Source organism: Tachysurus fulvidraco, chromosome 9 (genome assembly GCF_022655615.1).
Source record: "Tachysurus fulvidraco isolate hzauxx_2018 chromosome 9, HZAU_PFXX_2.0, whole genome shotgun sequence".
NCBI classification, from domain to species: domain Eukaryota; kingdom Metazoa; phylum Chordata; class Actinopteri; order Siluriformes; family Bagridae; genus Tachysurus; species Tachysurus fulvidraco.
In genome coordinates, this window is record NC_062526.1 from 10478994 (window position 1) to 10501963 (window position 22970).

General features: G+C 38.7%; 1 protein-coding gene across 4 annotated transcripts; it reads left to right on the forward strand.

The window, feature by feature from the left end:
• The first annotated feature begins 418 nt into the window (after positions 1-418).
• camsap1b (calmodulin regulated spectrin-associated protein 1b) lies at positions 419-22930 on the forward strand. 4 transcript variants are annotated; one of them, XM_047818458.1, is made up of 19 exons: positions 419-760; positions 1436-1609; positions 5882-6144; positions 10127-10288; positions 11337-11417; positions 11773-11805; positions 14278-14419; positions 15066-15205; positions 15326-15422; positions 15602-15770; positions 16613-16704; positions 16798-16876; positions 16990-19204; positions 19290-19426; positions 19724-19938; positions 20441-20543; positions 20664-20773; positions 20925-21043; positions 21198-22930. In XM_047818458.1, the coding sequence occupies exons 2-19, from the start codon at positions 1450-1452 to the stop codon at positions 21492-21494; spliced, it is 4614 nt and encodes a 1537-aa protein (XP_047674414.1). In that variant the 5' UTR covers positions 419-760; positions 1436-1449; the 3' UTR covers positions 21495-22930. The 4 variants fall into 4 exon arrangements, with proteins under 4 accessions (XP_047674414.1, XP_047674416.1, XP_047674417.1 ...); XM_047818460.1 differs by having other exon boundaries at positions 15602-15737; XM_047818459.1 differs by lacking the exon at positions 419-760 and adding an exon at positions 1343-1364.
• Positions 22931-22970: the final 40 nt, after the last annotated feature.

Below are 22970 nucleotides of genomic sequence, written 5' to 3' on the forward strand. Positions count from 1 at the left end.
TCATCGAGCGCCATCTGCTGGTATAAAATATATATATGCAACCGTAAAACCTTGCACATTTTGAGGTTTTCAACCAAACTATACAACACAACATGGTTTAATGTGTTTAAAATATTCAATAGTCTGTCTATTTTTTTTATTGAAAAACAAAACAGCGTATCAATAAACCTAAATATTTTAGTTTTATAAAAAAATTCTATTTTAAGGATGATTAGTGAAACATGAAATGATCCAAATAAAGCTTTTTGACATATATTTTTAACATTATTGTCGGTTTGTTTTGTTTTAAAATGCCATTTTGTTTTAATAAATCGTCTTTTTATTAATATTTTATATTACCACTGTTAATATCTGAAACTTTAACGCACGTTTCAAGCCACACCCACTTTGGATTTTACGTGGTGTATTACGCTATTGGTCTACAAACTGATTTTAGTCTTGAGAGTAATTAACTAAAATATGTTTACTCTTAAGACTAAAAATAAAATAACTGCTCAGTTAAAAAATATTTTTTTTTTCTTCTGAGGAAAAAAAAAAACGTTGTTGCTGTTCGTCGGTTACATTTCGAACTTGAATGGGCGTCGCGCGCGCGGTTGCTAGGCTCGGCCACATACGGGTCGCTTAGCTACCGCGGAGTTGTTGTTAGGAGGAGACAGTCCATTACTCGGCCAGCGGCTCCTCGTGAGTTCCGCTGCTCTGCCCACTCTCATGTTATCCACCCGCGGATTTCTTTAGTCTGTTGAGAGCATATATTATCAAGGTATGGAACGTGAATATTACGTTTAACACGGACAATGAGGCTATTTTGTCTTTCTGTGGTGTGTTCAGAGCAATTAAAGCTAGTTAGCTACCGTTATCACAGCCGCGTATCGGCAGTGTGTATGTGCATTTACACTGTGCAGCTATGGCTAATGATATATTACATTTATGGTCAGTTCAGGGAGCTCGGTTATAGCAGGCAAGTGCACAACAGATTTATTATTAACGCAAACAATGCAAGCTAGCTAATAAACCGGTCTCAGTGAGAGCCTTTGATAAAATATATAGCATACCTGGCTATAGTTAGCCTGCGCGTCATAATTAGCCGCAGCTAGCTTGTAACTAGCTTGTAGCTAACAATATAGTAGCTCGCTAGCTTGGCACAATTTTCTCTGTGCTAAAATGGACTCTGTATCTAACTGTATTATAAGCCCGATAGAAGTGTGCAATGGATGTTATGTAGGTTTTGGTTATATTTAAACAAGATCAGCGGGCCATTTAGCTTGCTAATGTATTTGCCTACTGCTATGATAGCGTTACAGAGCTAGACTTTTCCCGGCCTGAGGCTGCCTAGCTGTCTCCGTTATCGTTGCTTTTGATCTAAGGTAAAGTGCAGATTATAAGGCAGTACAGGACACTGAGGTAGAGCCACAGCTGATGGTTTGTTTTGTTGTAGGACGCGTCCTCAGCATGGACCTGGACTTGGGGGCTGCAGGTGACAGCAGCACACGACGAATGATGGACGCGACTAGCGAAGCTGTGGAGATCACACCGTTGGAACTGTATGATTCAGCGAGGGCCAAGATAGCAGCTAACCTGCGTTGGCTGTTTGCTAAAGCCTACGGAATCGGTAATGCTTGTTTATCTTTACACAAATCATGCAGGGTAACTGGTGAGTGGCCGTGTTTCCAGGTTCTTTCAGCTCAACTCCGTCAGAGCAAAATGCTTTCGTTATGTCTTCAACACACAAGTGGCACATGAGTATAATACTGAAATGTATTAAGATAAGCTGCGTGATAGTGCTTGTTATTGTGTATTATTAGCCAATACCCGAACATACCCCAGACTGCTGTTTTTCTTTCTAGCCCTGTTCTGACTGGATTAGTTGTACATGTGGTGTGGGTCCATATATTTGTTGAAGGTGAATCCTTTGGATTTTATACTTGTCTAAATATGTCAAGTCAGAAGTTGTTCCAGATTGTGTGATTACTTGGTATTAAATCTATGAAATGTATGTAGAAATAGCTTCAGCTAATTGACTTGAATCTTGTTTAAGAGGAATTTTGTCATTTCACCATTTAGTCTTTAGTGACTCTCTTTAGTCAAAACCAAATCAAGCTTTAGCTGAGATTAAAAAGCATAACTATAAAATAGATATTTATACATTGTTGTAAGAGATGCTCAGTAAGCAGTTGTAATAAAAAACAAAAAGCCATCAATTTGTAATAACAAGTGCGTAGTGTATTGTGTACAGAACATTTATGTGAATGACCAGTTATGGATACGCCATGAACGTTATCGACACACCAACCTCTCTGACTTATTCAGAGATAGCTTATCTCATGTGAACTGATAAGGAGTACCTAAAGGTGTCCTCCAGCAGTGTTACTTAACAGATGTTTGTCTGTAAATACTATCCCAAATGAACAGTGCTCTAGAAGTAAGGCACATTCATTTTCACATTCCTCTTACAGACTACTTTCTTTCTGTTATATGGCACACACAGTAAATTTATGTCAGTGGTGGAAATAAATCTGGGTCATAACATGCATCGTTCTGGATGTGAAGTGCAGGAGTATCCACAGTCAAGCAGAGTAACCTTTAGTCTGTCTGCATTGCTAGCAAGATGTGAAAATAGTGTGGATAAACCAGAAGCATGGTCTCGTTGTCAGCAAGACAGTTAGACACTTACTATTTACTTTCAGACGTGAATAGTTTTTTTCCCTCAGGGGTTGTATAAGGAACTTACAGTAAAGTAAACATGGCTTTTTAAAAATAGAACTTAGAATATTAGTTTATTCTTTGACTTAAAAAAAACCTCAATTGTTTAATGTCAAGGCCAAATTAAAATCTCAATCAGTAGTAATCATCCATCTCCCAAAACATTTTCATGTAGTTGTTGTAAACAAACGATTGTACCCAAAAATTTATTTGTTTTGGCACATCTCTATGAACTTTGACACTTCTGTATTGGCATTAGTGTTAATATGACCTGTGTGCACAATTGATTGACGTGCACTGTGTTTAGGGAACTGATTTATGGTTTTGCCATTTGCAAGTGGTGTGAATGTGTTCACAAGCAGAGAAGGAGGAAGGTGTATAACCTCATTCTTCCTCTTTCCGTGTAATAGACCAACAGTGTGGTTGTTGCCCCTCATTATAACTGGTGCTTTATTTTAGCTAGCATTATCTGCTTAAGACAGATTTCTGCTGAGGCTTCATTTGTTTTTCTTCTTGCAATAATTAAGTATAGTTCCACTACACTAACTTTCCTACAGGATTGAAAAGTTAACCAGAAGCACTGTTCTACAGAGTATATTTTTAGTAGTTTTCTTGGCACTGGCTAGCACAGGTCTGTTTTACGCTGGCAGTGTAATGCTTGGGCAGATGTCCCTACAGGTAGTAGATTGAATTTTTTGTTATTTTCCTGATTAGTGGAATTTCTGGTAAGTTCATCCTGTTTGTCCTTAAGGTGAAAGTTCCTCATATTTCGAATACTCAGTATTGTTTTATGGCCTTCGTAGCTTTGCGTTCATTCCAACTCCAGCACAATGGTCAGGTTTTGAGTTCAAAATCTTTGTTTCTCTCAGGTTACATTTAATAAAATGAAAAAAAAAACCCAAAAAACTGAAATATTACATATGCATATACATAAGTATTCAGACCATTTACTCAGTACTTAGTTGAAGCACCTTACCTTTGGCAGCAATTATAGCCTCAAGTCTTTTTTGTGTATGATGCCACAAGCTTTTTGCAGAACTGGATGTGGGATTTTCTGTGATTCCTTGCAAATCCTCTCAAGCTCAGTCAGGTTTGATGGGCACCATGGGTGTACAGCCATTTTCAGGTCTCTTCAGAGATGTTCAATAGGGTTCAAGTCCGGGATCTGTCTGGGCCACTTTAGGACATTTACAGTGTTGTCCCTAAGCCAGTCCTGTGTTGTTTTGGCTGTGTGTTTACTGTTGGGATGGTGTTTTTTCCCCGATTGCGCGGTTTGATTTGGGACCAGCTCTTGGAAGAGTCCTGGTTGTGCCAAACATATTACATTTGAGAATAATGGAGGTCAATGTGATCTTGGGAATCTTCAATGTAGCAGTAATGTTTTTATAGCCTTCCCCATATCCGTGCCATGCAACAATCTTGTTTCTTTGACCTCATGGCTTGTTTTTTGCTCAGTGCAAAATTCAAGTATTGTTGCTGAGGGTCTGAATACTTGCCTTCATGGGATCTTTCAGTTTTTTCTTTTTCATACATTTGCAAACATTTCTAGAATTTTGTATTCACATTGTCATTGTATGGTACTGAGTGTAGATTAATGAGAAAAATTTGACAGATTGTAGTATAAGGCTGCAACATAACAAAACTAAAAAAAGTGAAGGGGGTCTGAATGCACTGTATGTGCAGCCCTGTATTTCCCAAGATGTTCCACATTTCACACCTCAAGCTGAGTTGTTTTTTTTTTCCCTCCTTTTGACTTCTTTGACAGTGTGTCTTGCCTTTTGTTTTATAGCAACACATTTTATTTTTCCACCAATTATGTATTAAGTATTCATAACACATTATCATTATCCAGAACTGCCGGAAATGCAGGACCAACCCTGTCAAGGCGTTTGACAATTGTAATTGCCTTTCGTACACATGATGGAGTTGACTTTGACTATCTTCTGTGCCTTCAAACTAATTCTAGCAAAGTACACAGTCTGATCTAACCACAGGGGCATCGCCGAAACAAACACATGCTATTGGATTTATTTTACTCAACTTTTTTATGTCAATTTTAAAAATCATGTAAACTTCTGTTTAGGTAAAATACTACAGGTGTTTAGAGCAGTGTGTTGTATAGTTATGGTCTCTTTTCTATTAAATGTTCATGACCAGTTATTTTGGTAGATGTTAAATGAAGCTGTATTGAAATTCAAACAAATGCAGCCCCTCCCTTCAGTGTTCCCTCCAAAAACAGTTCATCAGTGCCAACATGGGATCTCTTGAAGTGTAAAACATCATCACAGATTTTTTAAACCCTCATTATGAAAAAGTAACTCTTACAGATCCAAACTTCCCTTCCAAGTAGTTAGACAAGGCCAGGCTTAGTCATAAAGATTCATTGAATCCAGTTTACTTTACACATTGGCTTTTCATCAGGCATCAGCTGGGGATTTATTTGTGCATCCCTCATTCTACTATTGTAAAATGTCTACTAAATGAACTTTAGAGCCTAGAACATTGGTTCTTAAACTGTCTGTACCCAAATATTTGGAGACCTGACCATTATACCTACATACAGCCATTCTAAAACATGGGTATTAATGTAACCTCCACTCTTCTTGGAAGCTTTTTCACTAGACTTTGGAAAGTGGCTCTTGGGATTTGTGTTCGTTCCACCACAAGAGCATTATTAAGATCTGGCAATGATGTCTGGAAAGCCTGTTGTGCAGTAGGAGCTGGTCCCAGCATGTCCGTAAGGTGTCTATGGGGCTGAGTTCAGTGCTCTAGTCACTCCATTCCTTCCACACCAGCCTTGATAAACATTGTCTTTATGAAACTCATGTTGTGCTTGTCATGCTGGAACAGGTTTGGGTTTTTTAGTTCCACTAAAGGGAAATTGTAATAATTGTGTGCTTCCAACTTTGACAACAGTTGGGGAATAGCTATGTATGGGTGTGATGGTCAGTTGCCCCCTAAACTTTTGGTCGAATGGTGTACAGCTATTTATATGAGTCATGTAGCATTTTATTTGGTAATGTTGTCTTCTCTTGTACATCCTGGTTGTGTTTCACTTGGGACACTTGGTCCTAATTATTATCCTACTTAAACCAGCTTGTTGGGTGTTAAAGAACTTCTTTTATTCATTATTTTAATTTATTCCTTATTTCCAATTTTTTTCCATTTACCTCTGTTTCAGATCACATACCAGAGGACATGCGGGACCCCTTCTATACTGACCAGTATGAACAGGAGCACATCAAGCCTCCTGTGATCAGGCTGCTGTTGTCATCTGAACTCTATTGTCGTGTGTGTGGGCTCATTCTCAAAGGGGACCAAGCGGCATCCCTTCAGTCCCACCAGTCAGTCATTCATGCTCTGTCTCGCAAAGGAATCTACGTAATGGAGGGAGATGACACACCTGTCACTGAGGAAGACCTCACCTGTCAGCCAATAAAGATGGTGAGAATCGAGTCTAACTGCATTGTCTGAATTGCAGTGTTATTGGGAAGAATGAGATGCATTTTGCAGAAAGGGTTCACGTGAGGTGTGTTGGAAAGTCTGTGCAGATGAATAGCTTACATTGATGGTACTAGCCCTGATCTTCAGTGACATGCACAGAGAGGAAGGAAATATGGCAGTGTATGCTTCAGCGTGCGGAAGTCTTCCTGTTATAACATGAGTTATCGCCACACCAAAAAAGCAGGCAGGAGAAAAAGTTCTGTAGTGTGTGTTGTTAATATCTCTTTCACCAGTACAAACACTGCAGCAGGAGCTTCTACCAAACATTTAGAGAAGGAGTGGATTACATTGACTTCTGTCATTGTGCTATATGTTTGCAGTGATTAGAAATTGGAAGTGCTGGTTATTTAACACTGTCCACCCACCTGTGGTTTTATCCATGTTGATGCAAATGTTTTTGATTGAGTCCACACCCTGTGCAAGGCTTTGTGTGGTGTAACCCACATGAACCTGTTTGACAAAGACCGATTGTTCCAAGGCACGAGTCTGTATAACTGAGTTCATATTTGCTTTGTGTGAACCTGTCATGATCAGAATCGCACCAGTACTTTAAGCATCAAACTTAAAGCAATCCAGATGAAGTAGAGTGAATTTCATTTCCCCTGCCTCATGTAAGCTTTTTAGGCACAAACATTTTCATAATGGATTACAGTATTTTCCGCACCATAAGGCGCACCGGATTATAAGGCGCAGTCTCAATTACGGGCTCTATTTCTGTACTTAACCCATACATAAGGCGCACCATATTATAAGGCGCATACTAAAACATACGGTCTACAAAAAAGGTAACGGAAGCAAAACCGTGAGTTTGGTTGAACTTTATTCTACTACTTAACAATAAACACACACATTATTTTTTAATCAATCTTCTCCCACAAATCCATCAAAGTCCTCATCTACTGTGTCTTCTTAACTTGGCACAGTTCATTTTCTTGCTTCCTCCACTTTTGAACCATAGATACATTGATGTTGAATTCTTTCGCAGCTGCTCTATTTCCATTTACAAAACTGATAGCCTGTCGTTTGAGTTGTGCCTCGTAAGCATCTGATTTTTATTGGCGGATGGCAAACCAACTTAAGGTGCATTTACCGCCACCTACTGGACTGGAGTGTGGAGTGCATAATGGTTAGGAAGAAACAAATGTTGTTTTGCAACATGTCGCTACTCGATCTGTACCAGCAACACGATCGGTTCCGCGCATGTACGAAATGACGTCACTTCCTGTCATCTTCGATGGCAGTTTAGGATATTAACGCTATCCTTACCGTTGTCATAGCACTTTATTTGCAAGTCTTATTTGTCTGCCTTTCAATAGTTTACATTTACAAAAACAGGACAAAACTGATTTATTCAACTGATTTATTCATAAATTAATTTGTTCCCTCCCTCCCTCACTCACTCACGGAAAATAAAAAAAAAATAAAAACTGCCCTCAAAAGGATCATGTGTGATTAATTCTCTGAGGCAAAGGATGTCTTTATGTTTATTTTTCAATGTCAAGAGGACATGGAAACATTTTTGTCCTACTGTATTGATAAAAAAGGCTTAAAGGTCAATGCCATGTTCAGTGAGTGAGTGAGTGTGAGGGAGGGAGGGAACAAATTAATTTATGAATAAATCAGTTGAATAAATCAGTTTAGTCCTGTGTTTTTGTAAATGTAAACACACACATCTGTATTTCCCAAATTATGTGTAACATATGTAAACTATAGTTTAATTTTACTACATTTTCTCATACGTTTTATTTTGTGTCCTTAATCTTAAAAATTTTATACATTATTTTAGTGATTGCTTAGGACAACAATACCATAAAAACAAGTTATAGTAAGCAAACTTTCACACAAAACAGACATTAAACGAGCAATACAAATAAAGTGCTATGACAACGGTAAGGATAGCGTTAATTTCCGAAACTGCGGTCGGCGATGACAGGAAGTGGCGTCATTTCGCACATGCGCGGAACCGATCGTGTTGCTGTACGGATCGAGTAGCGACACAACATATCGGTAGTATACCTACCGGAGGCATGGCGAAGGTAAGCGTACGTACTGTACGCATTATGTAATGTCCTCTGATTGATTTATCGCTACCAGCGTACGTAGTATATGTGACAGTGGGAAATGATCCGAAAGTCAATCAAGCTGAGCGCTTACCAAAGTCGCACAACATTTTTACAGATTTTTGGAACTCAGTGCACACACAAGCCGCACCGGATTATTAGGCGCACGGCCAATTTTTGAGAAAATATAAGGCTTTTAGGTGCGCCTTATAGTGCGGAAAATACTGTACATGTCAAACACTGCTTCAGAGGATTCAACTATTAAAGACAGGATGTTAGGATGGTATTGTTAATAAACCTACACACACACAACGCTAATTTGTTGACAGTGATATCTTTTATTATGTGAATGATAATGGATAGAAAACTAAAGAGGTGTAATATTGTACCTTTTCCGCAAAGAAACAGAAGAAAAGTAACAAAAGATTACTGAAAATAAATAATTATACATGTAGAAATATTAGTGAAGGTTGAGACAGTCTGAATAAATGTCTTGCAAAGTGGTTGTGAACTAAGCAGGATATTTCTATCCACATGTTCTCATGACGCACTGGGTGAGGTATTTAGCCATATTTAGACTGAAGGAGCTTAGTAGTACATCATTTATTAATAGCTTTTAAAATGTGATGAGAGCATGGCAAAAGCAGGAAACAAGCATAATTCATGAGAGAGGTTACCATGGCAACCCTGCTGTAAACAAACACAGCAACGGTGAATACTGGTTTGTGTGCAGTGTAAGTAAATGAGTGAAATCAATCTCTCTCTCTATCTCTCTCTCTCTCTCCACACTCACACGTCTTGTTGAAGCATTAAGTCAACTTTATTTTAATATTCAACTTTATATTTATAGTTGGACTGTGAAAACATCTCCTGTAATATAATTATCAATGTATTATTTATTTGTCTGTCTGTGTGTGTGTTATATATATATATATATACGTATATATATATATATATATATATATATATATATATATATATATATATATATATATATACACATATATATATATATATATATATATATATATATATATATATTATATATTATATAATATATAATATATATATATATAATATTTGCTCATACATCATATTTAAAGTCATGCAAAACAATAACATTATGCCAAATCTTATTGCTTGATATGTCAGTTCCACTCACCTAAAAAAATATATATTAGAAGAACTTGGGCATTTATGTTCCAGGTTTCCTCTAGAATGACTTCGTCCCCTGGTGCATTGGTGCTGCATGTAATAAAAGTGCAGTATTAGAAAAACAGACAAAATTTGCTTCATTGAGGCCTTTTTAATATCTAAACGCTTTATGTCTCTAAGGAACATGTTATTTCATGGCTTTATATCTGTTGCATATAACCTTTAGGTTTTATTGGGCTTGGCCTTATATGTCTCTAATTAAATTGTAGCTCTAATGAAATTGAGTTAATAACTTGTGATATGATATTGATTTTAACGTCATGTTGTATAATTACGCAGTTTGTTGAGCATATGGGCAGCATGCACAAATATTTACAAGTTCAGTATACACTAATAGCCAAGATTTGTTAACTAGATTTTAGTCTTTAGTCTTGTTCTTTTGTTTGCAATAATCTGGTAAGCAAGAATGTGACCTTAATTGAAATTATTAGGATTGTAGCCGCTTAGGATAGAATGCCTGGTAGTTTCATTCATGTGTCACTGCTTAGTGTCTGAACTGTTTTAGGCTTTTTGGATGCATGATATCTTTATGAATGCTTGTGAATTGTCACTACTATGTGAATATGAGCTGAGCGTGTGACCTTTATTTGCCATAAATGTTTACCATCTGATTCTGGTAACTTTTGGTTTGTTATCTGTGTGTATAGAGCTCACACATGCCTATGATTGATGCTTTGATGATGGTCTACACAGTGGAGATGATCAGCATTGAGAAAGTGGTGACCTGTGTGAAGCGCTTCTCTACATTCAGTGCCTCTAAAGAGCTTCCCTTTGACTTGGAGGATGCCATGATCTTCTGGATTAACAAGGTAATGGAACTAAAACAGGACTGATTTGTGTTGCAGTTTAACACACTTGTTTCTTTTGTTACATAACAAGGTAAGGCCATCCTTAAAAATATTCTTGTTTGCCCTAACCGACCGACCCTGTCAATTTAGGACCGACTCAAATTTTTTTATTTATTTTTTTGCTCTAAGTCCGACCGACTTGCCGGTTGTAAATCTGCGTTAAGACCGACCTATTTATTTAATTTTTTTTACTCTTCAAACAACTAATACAAAAGCAATAAATTAATAATAATTATATTTTAGTAAGTATTGTAAATATATAAATTGCCTAGGCCTACATACAAAGGAAGGCTACGTTCTTTCTTTTAAATAAAAACCCGTGACATCATCTATGTTTACACTATTGGTTGACGGATGTCACACTATGGCCTGTGTGTTTGCTTCGTCTCATACTCTCATTCACTGGTCAACGGTTCGCGCTTGATAATGATGCTAAACAAAATGTTCGCGGTCACCGTTCGAAGTCATACGGGTTCGGGCACCATAATACATCTAAAAAAATTCGTTAAAACAGCTCGACACTGCTTTAACTTGGCATGAAGTTCTGGAAAAACTGTGCCCAGCATCAAAATAAGGTTTGCGATGATGCGCCCGAAGGCACGGGTTGAAGACCCAGTCGGTGACGTCACAATATGCTGATTTGTTTAAAGTCATACCTACGTAATCATCATCACCAAAATTGTACTTTTTTTTACATTGAATCTTGGAAAAACAAATATATATAGACCTACCTACTGACCCCTTCTTAATTATTTTAGTTTGCATTTTTAGCTTCCATTTTAGACTTTAACAAAAGCCACACAAGGCAGACAGGACAAATAGTACTTTACACAATCCTGCACTGTGAGGTTTCATTATGTTCCAGTGATAATGAACGGGTAGTTGTTAAACTCTGTAGGGGCACTTAATGTAATAAAGGAGTGGATTGTAATGGGTGTAGAAGGTGCATTGGGTTAATAAATCAGCCTGTTGGTTTATAATGTTAATATATTCTTATTAAACATTTCAGGTCAATTTAAAAATGAGGGAGATCTCCGAGAAGGAATGCAAAGTAAAGCAACATCTGCTGGAGTCTCCCAATCATCAGAAGGTATGATCCTGGTTTTCTTTTCATTTACTTTCCCCAGTTCCTGTAACTTCAGAAAAAGTTGCAGTGAAAATATGTGTACTATAGTCCCAGTGATTTCATCTTATTTACACTTTATTGTAACAGAGAAATGGTCCCTACTACCAGTCCATTCCCGTCCTGTTCTCTCTCTCTCTCTCTCTCTCTCTCTCTCTCTCTCTCTCTCTCTCTCTCTCTCTCTCTCTCTCTCTCTCTCTGTATCTCTCTGCTAGTGGTGTGAGTTCTGTTTTTCTTTTTCTCTGATTGTACATTCCTGTCTGCTCTGCTCCCCCCCCTCCCGTCTCTCTCCTTCTAACCTCCTCTCTTGCTACTTGGATAGTCTCCCTCAAAATGGTATTGGAAACTAGTACCTGTAAGTTTGCTGCCAGTGCAATCATTTCTACCACTGCACGCAATTGTTTGTTGATGTGTGCACATAACACACCGTACCATTGAGGCTTTGCAGTGAATTACAGTAGGAAATGTTGACGCCTAGTGGCTCATGCTGTCTAATAATCACCCAACAATATCAGGCTTCCACTCCGCTGAGCCCAAATACATTCCACTTTGTGTGTGTGTTTGGGTGTGTTAATGAAGCTAAATTTTTTTTGCGTGTTTGTGTGAGAGTGGTAAATCTGTGTGCCATTCCAGCTTTTTGTCCTTTCTGTGCTAATTTGTACATGGCAGCTGTCCCTTCTCACTCCATTCCTTGACCTGACTCCATTGCTTTTTTTGCTTTTTTTCTGCAGTTGGTCTTACATTACCCAAGTACTCAATGTTTATCGGATTGCTTATAAATAACATTGCATACAGTGATCTTATGCAGGGGTGCGGGCCCCTAAACTATTTAGAATTATTTGTTGTTGCTAAATATTGGTGGACATATTGGTTCAATATGTTGGTGATACAGTAAGCGAGTGTTTTTCCTTCTCTCATACATCATTGGGAAGACAAAAAAAAAACTATTTGCTGTTTAAATTTAATGTGTTTAACAGTTAGGTTTAGTCTTCTGGGCAGGTTTGCTTTCACTTTTCACTTTTATCACATTCATATTTATTTTTCAAATAGTATTGTAATTTTTAATGTTCAAAATGCCTGCAAGTTAGTTTTGTGTGTAGGAAATGTAAACCACACCAGAAATACATTTGTCATCATTTATTTGTCATTATTTTAATGGTCATTAACTTTGGGGAGAATTTCAGTTAATTATTTATATATATGTGTGTGTGTGTGTGGGGGGGGGGGGGGTGTTGCAATGACTTTCTGTGTGCAATCTCTGTCTTTTAATATGTATACCTGTCATCTCACACTCTCACTCTGCCTTGTGTGCCTTTGGCCCTGAACTCATGCTAGTGCCATTATGCCATTGCATGCTGGAGCTTGTCATGTAATCCACACATGGGACAATGCTTCGCAAACATCTTCCCTTTCCATACTGGGCTCCTCACTCACTTTCTGTTCTCTGTTATAGCCCTCACTGTATGTAGTTATGCTGTGTGTTTTAGCCAGCTGGTTTAGCCGAGTCAAGGAAGACCGTTCCTCATCCTGGCAACTAAATGTGCAATGTTTTTAAATTTGACTTTTGTTTGTAAATTTGCTGAAATTGCATTTAACTCTAGTCAAGAATCTGTTTGCTGTGGAACGGACAACCTTGATTCTTGAATTTAGCAAAGTGAGTTAATGTGTGTGTTTTCTTACAAGCTATGTTCTGGGTGTGGATTCTAGTGCAAAACTACTTTTATTAGAATACTTATGGAAACAAACCCATTTGAAAAAATTGGAATGGCAAGGCCAACATTTTATCTTTGCTATACACTGAAGACATTTGAGATTAAGATGAAAGGTTAAAGATGATGGATATTTATGTGTAGATGTGTTAAACAGTTTTGATCTTTGAAACACTGCTCACTTGTGGTAAGGTCCAGTGATTTGTCTTTCCGTATTTCACCTGATGACGTCCCTTGTTGAAATGGCAGTATGTTTCGGGTAATCAGGCAGTTAGATTGGATACATTTCTGACAATGTTTCTGTGGACTTCAGTTTTTTTTCTGTTGCTAAAATCATGCGTAACATCACTAGTTTAGTCAGCCTGTTCCAGAAGCAGCTATGCTGTCGAAGTCACAACCTCCACCATGTTGACAGATGAGCTGTTTTGGTTCATGAGCAGACATTTACTTCCTTCACACTTTGGCCTTTTCATTACGTTGGCTGTGATTAGTTTTCCTTTCTGTTCTCAGCTTCTGGCTTGCTCTTCTGTTTTGGGCAGCTTTCTGGTCTTCATGTTGTTTTATACTTTTTAACAGCAATTACAGTTTTCACAGGCCAAACCCATGACCCAGACTAAGAGTAGACATTTATAACATTTGTTTAAACGATAGACAACAAGCGAACCACCGGTCAGTTGCATCTTCCAAAATACCATGTTCTTAGTTGTTTACCACATCGAAATACTTGGAAATAAATGTAAAAAAAATAAATAAAAATAAACAAATGGATATTTTGATATGAAACGGAAATGTATTCAGTGTATAGCAAAACAGATTTTTTCCCCCAGTACATATGGATTTTGGAATTTATGCTACATATAGCTTGCTATGGGTTGCCTTCCATACAGACTACTATGTCCTGTTATGGCTTTGCAGCTACATGTATACCATTAAATAATTAATTTCATTCAAATGAGTTTAATTAAAGAAAGTAAGTTGGTTCTTTTAAAAGCTTTATACAGCACATTTAAGAGCTTTTTAATATGTTCATAGTTAATTCTAGTTAGTTTATTTTAAGTTATGGTAGAACTTGTTGGCCAAGCCACCCTGTTCCGGTCTCTGCTCCTCTTCCTGTTCAGGTGCGTTATAGAAGAGAACACGCCTCGGGCCGTCTGCTTCCCCACTTTCCCCTGCTGGAGGATCTGATGAGGGATGTGTGTGATGGTGCTGCCCTACTGACTGTAGTCCACTACTACTGCCCAGATCTTATGAAGCTTGATGGTACAGTCACTAAATAGAAATTTTAAAGTGATTCGCTCCAGGATGCAGACTACCTTCAATTTGTTTACTGTAGTCTTTTCATGCTTTCAGACTTTCCAAATGTTTAACTCTTTTGGAAGCAAATATTGACTGATTATACACTTGCATTAAACACCTGTATTAAGCACCTGTACACCTGCTTGTTTGTGCAATTATCCAATGAGTCATGTGAGTGCAGTGCAGTGCATAAAATAAGGATATAGGTCAAGAGCTTGGGTTAATGTTTGGTTAAAGGTTTTGAAGATTTCAGAAACTGCTAACTTCCTGACGATTTCACACTCAACAGTCTTTAGAGTTAGTAGGCAAACAGGCTACTACAGCAACATAACACCTCAGGTTTTATTCCTGTCCTCCAAGAACATGAATCAGTGGGCACAGACTCCCCAAACTGGACTGATAATTGTTAAAATACCAGATGGTTATTTTCCACTGTAGACTGTGCCAATTTGGTTAGTTAGAATAATGAGAATAATTCAGTCTGTCAGCCATAGTTAAAGCTATTGGACTGTAGCTGTCTGATTTTATGCTGATTGGCAGGTGTACAGTGTTTCTATTAAAATGTCCTGACAAATGCACTTGTTTGTTGACTATCTTTTCTGTCCAATAGATATTTGCTTGAAGGAAGTAACCTCTATTGCAGACAGCCTGTATAATATCCAGCTACTGAAGGAGTTTGCCAATGAATACCTGAATAAAAGCTTTTATTTAACACTAGAAGACATGCTGTATTCACCTCTGGTGCTTAAAGTAAGTAATTTGACAATACTGACTTGATCTGTGGTCTTTTTCTCTATTTATAGCACCATTTATAATGCTCATCCTGTTTTTCTTTTTTTTGTTGTTTGTTTGTTTTACATTGTTTTACAGAACAATGTGATGGTGTTCATTGCTGAACTCTTTTGGTGGTTTGAGATTGTGAAGCCTGACTTTGTCCACCCAAGGGATGTGCAGGAGTTGAAGGATGGTGAGAAGTGCATTATTTTTGGACATTCTAAATTGTGTGGGTTTTTTTTTTTTGGTTTTTTTTTTTTGTTTTTTGTTTTATTGTTTCCATAAGCCTGGGTTGAGCGGGTGATTAAACCTACTAAACAAATGATATTAAAGAGATCCTAGTAACTCTGCACCTAATGCATCTCTTTACAGCAAGAGCAGTGATTCAGTCGAAGAGCTCCCGACCCTCCGTGCCCATCTCCAATGCTACCAAACGAAGCTTCCTAGTCTCACCTGGAATGGTTGATCCAGCGCATCCTGTTCCAAACAGCCCCGAAGTGTGTAACAGGTATTTCCTGCACACTGAGGAATCTGATCTTTCGTAAGTCTTGAAATCCCTGATGGTCTTTGAGAATACATTTTTCATCTAGTCATGTGTTAGGCTAATATGGTCTGATTCTGTGGTCAAATGCAGTCAACGGGCACTTTTTAACTTCTTGGTTTTCTGTTACTCTGCAAGTAAAACAGAGCAATTTCTATATATCTAGTTAACTCCAGATTTGTCTCACTACAAGTAGAACTAATTGCATCTTAAATGGACGTATAATTACAATGCAATATATTTTGAATCTGATTACATTCCCAGTCGGAATTTCCTTATTGGTCCTGTTTGTTATGCAACGCTCTTTTGTATAAAAGGAAGCTGGAAGTTGGTGGAAGTGCTCCTTTGTTACTCAGATTTATACAGACTTAATTTAAGACTTAATTTACACTGTTTAGCCAGTTGATTTAAAAAGTAGTTAACCTGCTAACACTAACTGTTGTATGCACTCTGGCATTTGTGAGAAGCTCAAGAGTCTTGCATGAATATACATCTTGGCTGGATTACATGTAATATACAGTATGAGGCATGCAAAATTGAGTCAGAACTCTAGCTCTTTTTAGCTGTGTCACTAAATGATTTGCACACATTGCCGTTAATATTAAAAGGTCAGATGTAAATTGAAACAAATAAATTGAAAAAATAGCATGAGGCTAATTGTGGCAGTAGTGTGTTTTAGTGGCAATAGGTTGAGAGTATATCGTGTCCTAGTTAAGGACCGTAAACTGATAAAAAAAAAAAAAGCTTATATTTGTTCAGCCACATGAGATGTATGGTGTTGCTTAAGATTAGATAGCCTTTGCCCTAATTTAGTTTCTTGGCGATAATGCTTTCTGTTTCAGTAATAAGGGGAATTCGACTTTTAGCCCCTCACATCCACTTCTACCATTGAGACAGAGGCAGCAAAAATCTCAACAAGGAGAGGATGGATTAGGTAGGATATACAAATTATTTTTCACATCAATTGTCATGTTAACAGTAAAATCAGGAAGAGAAATTGATTTGGTATGCTCCTCTTTTGCTCCAGGCTGTAGAAATCGTTCTAATTCACTAACACAGGAAAGTCATTCTCGAGGATCTGTGGCCTGGTCAGAAAAAAGACCGAGGTATAAGAAAAAACTATTTAGTGTTTTGATGTTTATTTCAATTACCATGTTTTTCTCTACATTTGTGTTTAGTTGGCCAAAAGATGACCCGTTTTGTTTGTAATCCTAACCAGGCCACTATCCCAGCTGAATCGATATGTTCTTCATTGTGCAACTGATAGTGATGCAGACTTGGCCTCGGGTGACAGTGCTAGCCTCACATGCTCCATCAGTGAGGACAGCCTGGCCTCTACTGTCACGCCCAAACACCAGGGTCTTCCAAGCCAGAGTGGTCCTCGACGAGTCAATGGTAATGGGCTTCTTGGAAATGTTAGCATGGATGAAGATGATATGATGACTGTTATTCGGGAGGAGCCGTCTAAAAACGAGGTTACTCTGTCAAACTCTGGGGATGTAGAAAACTGGTGTGCTTCCACCATTGTTAAATCAAGACAAGAGGAATCTCCTGCAGATTCCAGAACAGCAAGTATCTACCTGGAACCACTGATGCCTGCTGTCCTTAAACCAGCAAAAGAAAAGTCTATATGCTTAAATAAAGAGGAAGAGTCGGGAGAGGGACGACAGCGTGCATCAGCACGGAGGGGTTGTGCTGGGGAGGGTCCCAGCTCATCAGCCAGACGAAGACCTCCATACAACCTTAATCGGACCTTCAATTCCAGCTCTATCACTGATCTTGATTTAGCGTCTGAGCCCAAAACCAGTGAATCTGTACCCCCAAGTGCTGGACAAACTCATGCTTTCAGGACCACAGTCGCAAGCAGTGTAGAGTCCTCTGCTGAACCTGGGTTCTACCTGCATTCATCATCGGCTGAAGACAAGATGCCCGTACAAGCGTGGGGTGAACTGCCTGACGATAACACAGAAACTGTTGAGACGATTGAAGATCAGGAGCCAGAACTAACCAAGGAACTTCATCCTTCTAAGAAACAGTTTTATGCAGATGATCAGGAATCTGCAAAGCTTCAAGAAGACTTGAGCTTGAAGGAGCATGAGGACAAGGATGAAGGAAGTAGGTGCTCCAGCCCTGCTCTTAGTGTTCAGTCGCAGGTCAGTAGTGTGGCCAGTGGCAGTGTAAAAATGACTAGCTTTGCAGAGCGAAAGATGCAACGGTTTGGCAGCAATCAAGACATTCGCTCCAGCACCAGCAGCTCGCAAAGGACTACACCAGATGGGTCAGAGATCTTCCCTTTTCCCCTCACCTCATGGAGGATAAAAAGGGATCAGAGTCCAACACAACAGGGCAAGGACAGCAGCAATATGCTGGCCTCACAACTTGTACAGTTGCACATGCAGCTCGAAGAAAAACGCCGTGCCATTGAGACCCAGAAAAAGAAGGTGGAGGCATTGTGTGCGAGGCAACGGGTCAAGCTTGGAAAAGCTGCCTTCCTCCATGTAGTAAAAAAAGGGAAGAGTGACACACTCCCTCAGCCCTTCAAGTTTGACCGCTTGAAAAATGGCGGAAAGCTTAATGGAGAAAAAGAGCAGTCATCAAAAGACGACTCCTGTCTTGATGCAGTGAGGGATAGGGAGAAAGGCACTAAGGAGCCAGAGAAGGCATCTCTTGAGTGGGGAAATGCAGCTGCTATACCACCTAGTGCCTTAGACATAGATGAGGAAATAGACCTTAATGAGTGTAACCGCACCATAGATATGCTCAACGAGGCCATGAGCAGCATTCAGCAGCAGATGGTGCAGTTATCTCTCCAGCAGGACCTGCTTATGAGGCAGAACATCCAGTCTCCACCAGGTGCTGCCCCACCCCCTGTGGATGACCGAGGAAATTTAAACGAACCGAAGGTTCGAGCAGCTATTCATTTTGTAGAGCCAAGTGGCAGCCCTGCAGTTCGTAAGCCCCCCAAGCTGAGCTCCGCACGGTCTCGCGCCAAACCCTCCGAGCTGAAACTGTCCAAGGACCACGGCAAAGGGCAGAAAATTTCTACACCCACTCCTACTGACAGTCCCACTCCTAGAGCAAGTCCAGGGGGCAGGTCCCCCAAAGTGGAGCCTGAGACATTCAATCAAACAGAGGCAAGACTAACAAACACCACATTCCATCTTGATGACGAAGCCAACCTGCGTACAGTCTCAAGGGAATCAAGCTCTGTTGCACTCGGAGTGACTTTTGATGAAGGTGTGAATAGTACGTTAAAGAACCCAGAGGAATCCTTTGGTTCTGGGTTTGAGGACAGCTCAAAGAACAAAGCCAGTCTGATTGAAGTGGACTTGTACGATATTTCCCATTCAGATGAGGCCAGTTCCAATGCATTAGAAGTAACTACTGATGCAGTTGATGGAGAAAAGAAAAGTGGCATGGGCTTTTTCTTCAAGGTATTGGCTTGACATACTTTATATATGTTCAGTGATTTAGACTACATCTCACTCACGCGTTGCTTTTGATTATTTTTTTATTCAGGATGAGCAGAAGGCAGAGGATGAAATGGCCAAAAGGCGTGCAGCATTTCTCCTAAAACAACAGAAGAAGGCAGAGGAGGCTCGGATGCGCAAGCAACAGCTAGAGGCAGAAAGTGAACTTAAGAGGGACGAAGCCAGGTATGTCTTGGTGCATACACAAAGGTGTTCAGGTTATTAATGAATAAAAGCTGCCTAGGTGAAGTTAATATATTTCTGAAATGTAACTGGTTGAAACTAGCCTTCATTTATATACAACATGTTAGTGTTTATGAAATAACTTACTGAAAGTACATACAATAAATGACAAACTCTGTCCAATGCTGCATATGAGAACAGTCCCTATGCGGCAACGTCTAGCAGGAATTAATTTCTGATTTCTTTTTGTCACCATGGTTAAACTTCATGGAATCGTACTGTTAATATTATTGTTTTCAGGAGGAAAGCTGAAGAGGACCGGATCAGAAAAGAGGAAGAAAAAGCCAGACGAGACTTAATTAAACAAGAATACCTGAAACGGAAACAACAAGAGTTATCTGAAGAGCAGGAACAGCCTAAACCTAAACCCAAACCCAAGCCCAAGAAGCAGAGACCAAAGTCTGTGATGAAGGAAGAGCTTTCCACGGACAAGGTTCCAAAATGCGCTCCTGCTAGTAGGTTTTGTTTATTTTTTTGATGTTTTTTCTATGATTAAATCTTTTACTGTGTGTTTTCTGGTATGACTTTACAAGATTAATTCTAGGTTGACACCCGCAAGTTACAAGAGGACCATTTATTTATTTGTTTTATTTATTTATTTATTTATTTACAATTTCCCATTCAGAATGTTTTGATTCCTCTCTGCAAAAAGCTCTCATTTATAGTTAGGCATGCACAAATGCAAAAAAAAAAAAAGAGAGAGAGAGAAAACATAGCCATGGATTTGTTTTGCACAAGAGCAGCAGTTGCTGGACTTCTACAAAATAAAACACTGAGTATTGTGAGTGTATGACTCTAAAGTGTCTGGTTGGGAGACTCTAAAAGTTTTTTTTATAAATGGACATAATAACACCTGTAGACTCTCTGTAGCAGCTTGTTTATATGAATATTAATAGCAGTGTTTGATTTTTTTTTTTATTATTTATATATATAAAATTTCTTTAATATCATTTCTAGGTGAGAACCTGATCAGTGCCCAGTCTGGCTCTAATCTCTCACTGGCTTCTGTGGCTACTACTGAAGCAGACAGTGTGAACTCAGGAGGTGCAGGATCACAGCGGTAAGTAGTGTGAATGTGTACGCATGCCATTCAAAATCCATCGATTCACTAATCCAGTCTGTGACCTCTCAGTGATGTCATGCCCTATTGCTCTCATCCCTGTATTATTTCCATGAACAGGGGGGAACCCGTGGAGTTGTTTTCAGTCTTTAGTCGGACAACAGAGCGTGACTGGGACAACGGTTCTACCGCGTCTTCCATTACATCAACATCTATGGCGGAATATACTGGTAAGTTATTTTACCTTTATTTATAGAAACTGAAAAAACTAACCTGCATTTAAGAAGGTTATATGACAGAATTGATTCTTAAGATCTTAAGTTTTTCTTTTGTCCGAGTTCAGACTTCTTTATTTTATAATCTTCTTTCTAATCCCTGCAGGACCTAAACTTTTCAAGGAGCCAAGTGCAAAGTCTAATAAGCCGATAATCCACAATGCCATTTCTCACTGCTGCTTGGCAGGGAAAGTAAATGAACAACAGAAGAACTTTATTCTTGAGGTTTGTTTTTATATAAAAACAGATTGTTTGTTTCATTGAATAGATTTAAAACATTTAGATATTAAAATAGTATTTAGTTGCATTAGTGTGCAGTGATATTGCTGAAGTAGACGGTTAATAATCTAAAATAATTTACTTTCACACTTATCTGCAGGAAATCGAGAAGTGCGAGTCGAACCACTTAATGATTCTCTTCCGCGATGGTGGCTGTCAGTTCCGTGCACTTTACTCTTACTTTCCTGACACAGAGGAGATCCACAAGCTCACTGGCACTGGGCCAAAAAGCATCACCAAGAAGATGATCGATAAGCTCTACAAGTACAGCTCAGACCGCAAGCAATTCACCGTCATACCTGCCAAGACTGTGTCCGTCAGTGTGGACGCCCTGACCATTCATAATCACCTCTGGCAAGTTAAGAGGCCTGCTGTGCCAAAAAAGAGTGCAAAATAAAGCTTTTGGGTAACTGTATTTAAACGGACTCTCTTGTACCTAGTGTATGTTTGGAAACTCCACAAAGATGTCCACTACCAACTTCTCTTCTTGTTTTGTGATGCATCAAGAGTGGTTGTGTATGAGTGAATGTCTGGACAGTCAATATACTCCTTGTTTGATCAGTTCATGGTGGAGGTTTTGTTCTGTACCTGAAGCCTGTGGCATTTTTTTATTGATCGAGTTCTTGTTACTTGAAATACATTTTCAGTTTGTCAGGCTCACACAAAGCCAAGCTTTTCTTTCTGATGCGCGGATGTTTTGTCTCTTTCCTGTAAAATACCGACATTGAGACAGCTGCATCGAATTAAGGTCTGCTGCTTATGAAGAACATTACACAAATTCATGTAGAAAAGTATTGCAAAGTTGCCTGACATTTGTTTTTTTTCCCCCTTCCCAAAACCTGCTGCTTTGAACTGTCTTCTGTGTCACTGTATGACAATCCCAGTCATACTCATTGCTGGCCTTCACACATTGTGGTACTATCGTCTACTTATTCAGCGCTTAAAAAGCAAATTAGCCGTAGCACTGCTGTATAGAACTACGATGGACCTTTTTACATAGGGAATGAAATAGGCTTTGGTACATGTCTCAGATGCTCTTTTGTTTTGCTACTCTACTGCCACAGGTAGTGATTTCTCCACTGGACAGCTGTGTCCTTTACAATGGTGCACTCATGATCATGTTTTAGTGCTTTTATCATGCAATGTAACCATGAGTGATGTCTCTGAAGCTTTGTATCTCAATGCAAAAGAGCAGCATGCTCTATTATGAAGAGTGTCGCTGTAGTTTGAATGACAGTATTTAATATATTCATAATCGGTTACTTCCTTTGCAGTTGCTGTCTAATTATTTACCTGTGTTTAAAACATTCCTTGGAGACAGGAAAAAAGTGTCAACACTGCCGCATCCTTGTTTAAATGGTTTAAAACACTGAGTTGGGGGTTAAAGATCAAAATAGTGTTGCACATGCACTTTACTTCTATAGAAATGGTGATTGGTTAGGGATAGAATGGCGCACAAGACATGCTCAAAAGCATTGGCGTTACATGTTTATTTAAATGCTGAGTACACTAAAAACAAATCTTTAAAGAGACACTAATATTTAATTAAGATGTGCAAAAATAATGGTCCCCTGAAAGCTCTTAAAACTACTGCTTTCCAGAAAGTATACTACAGACTATACTGTTTCTAATAGGTTGCTGCATTTGTTTTCTTTTAAATTACAGTTTTGTATATTGTCTGTTTATAAAATACTCTAAAATTGTACTGATTTTGTTCACCGTTCTTTTAAAACACTGTACTTTTGGTCATTTTATGCTCACCGCCTTACCATTATTTATTTTAAACATAGGCACTGAGAATTGAATAAATTTTCAATAAACTCATATTTCTCATTTTTGTTTTTTTCATGTGATATCATTGTCCATTGTTTTA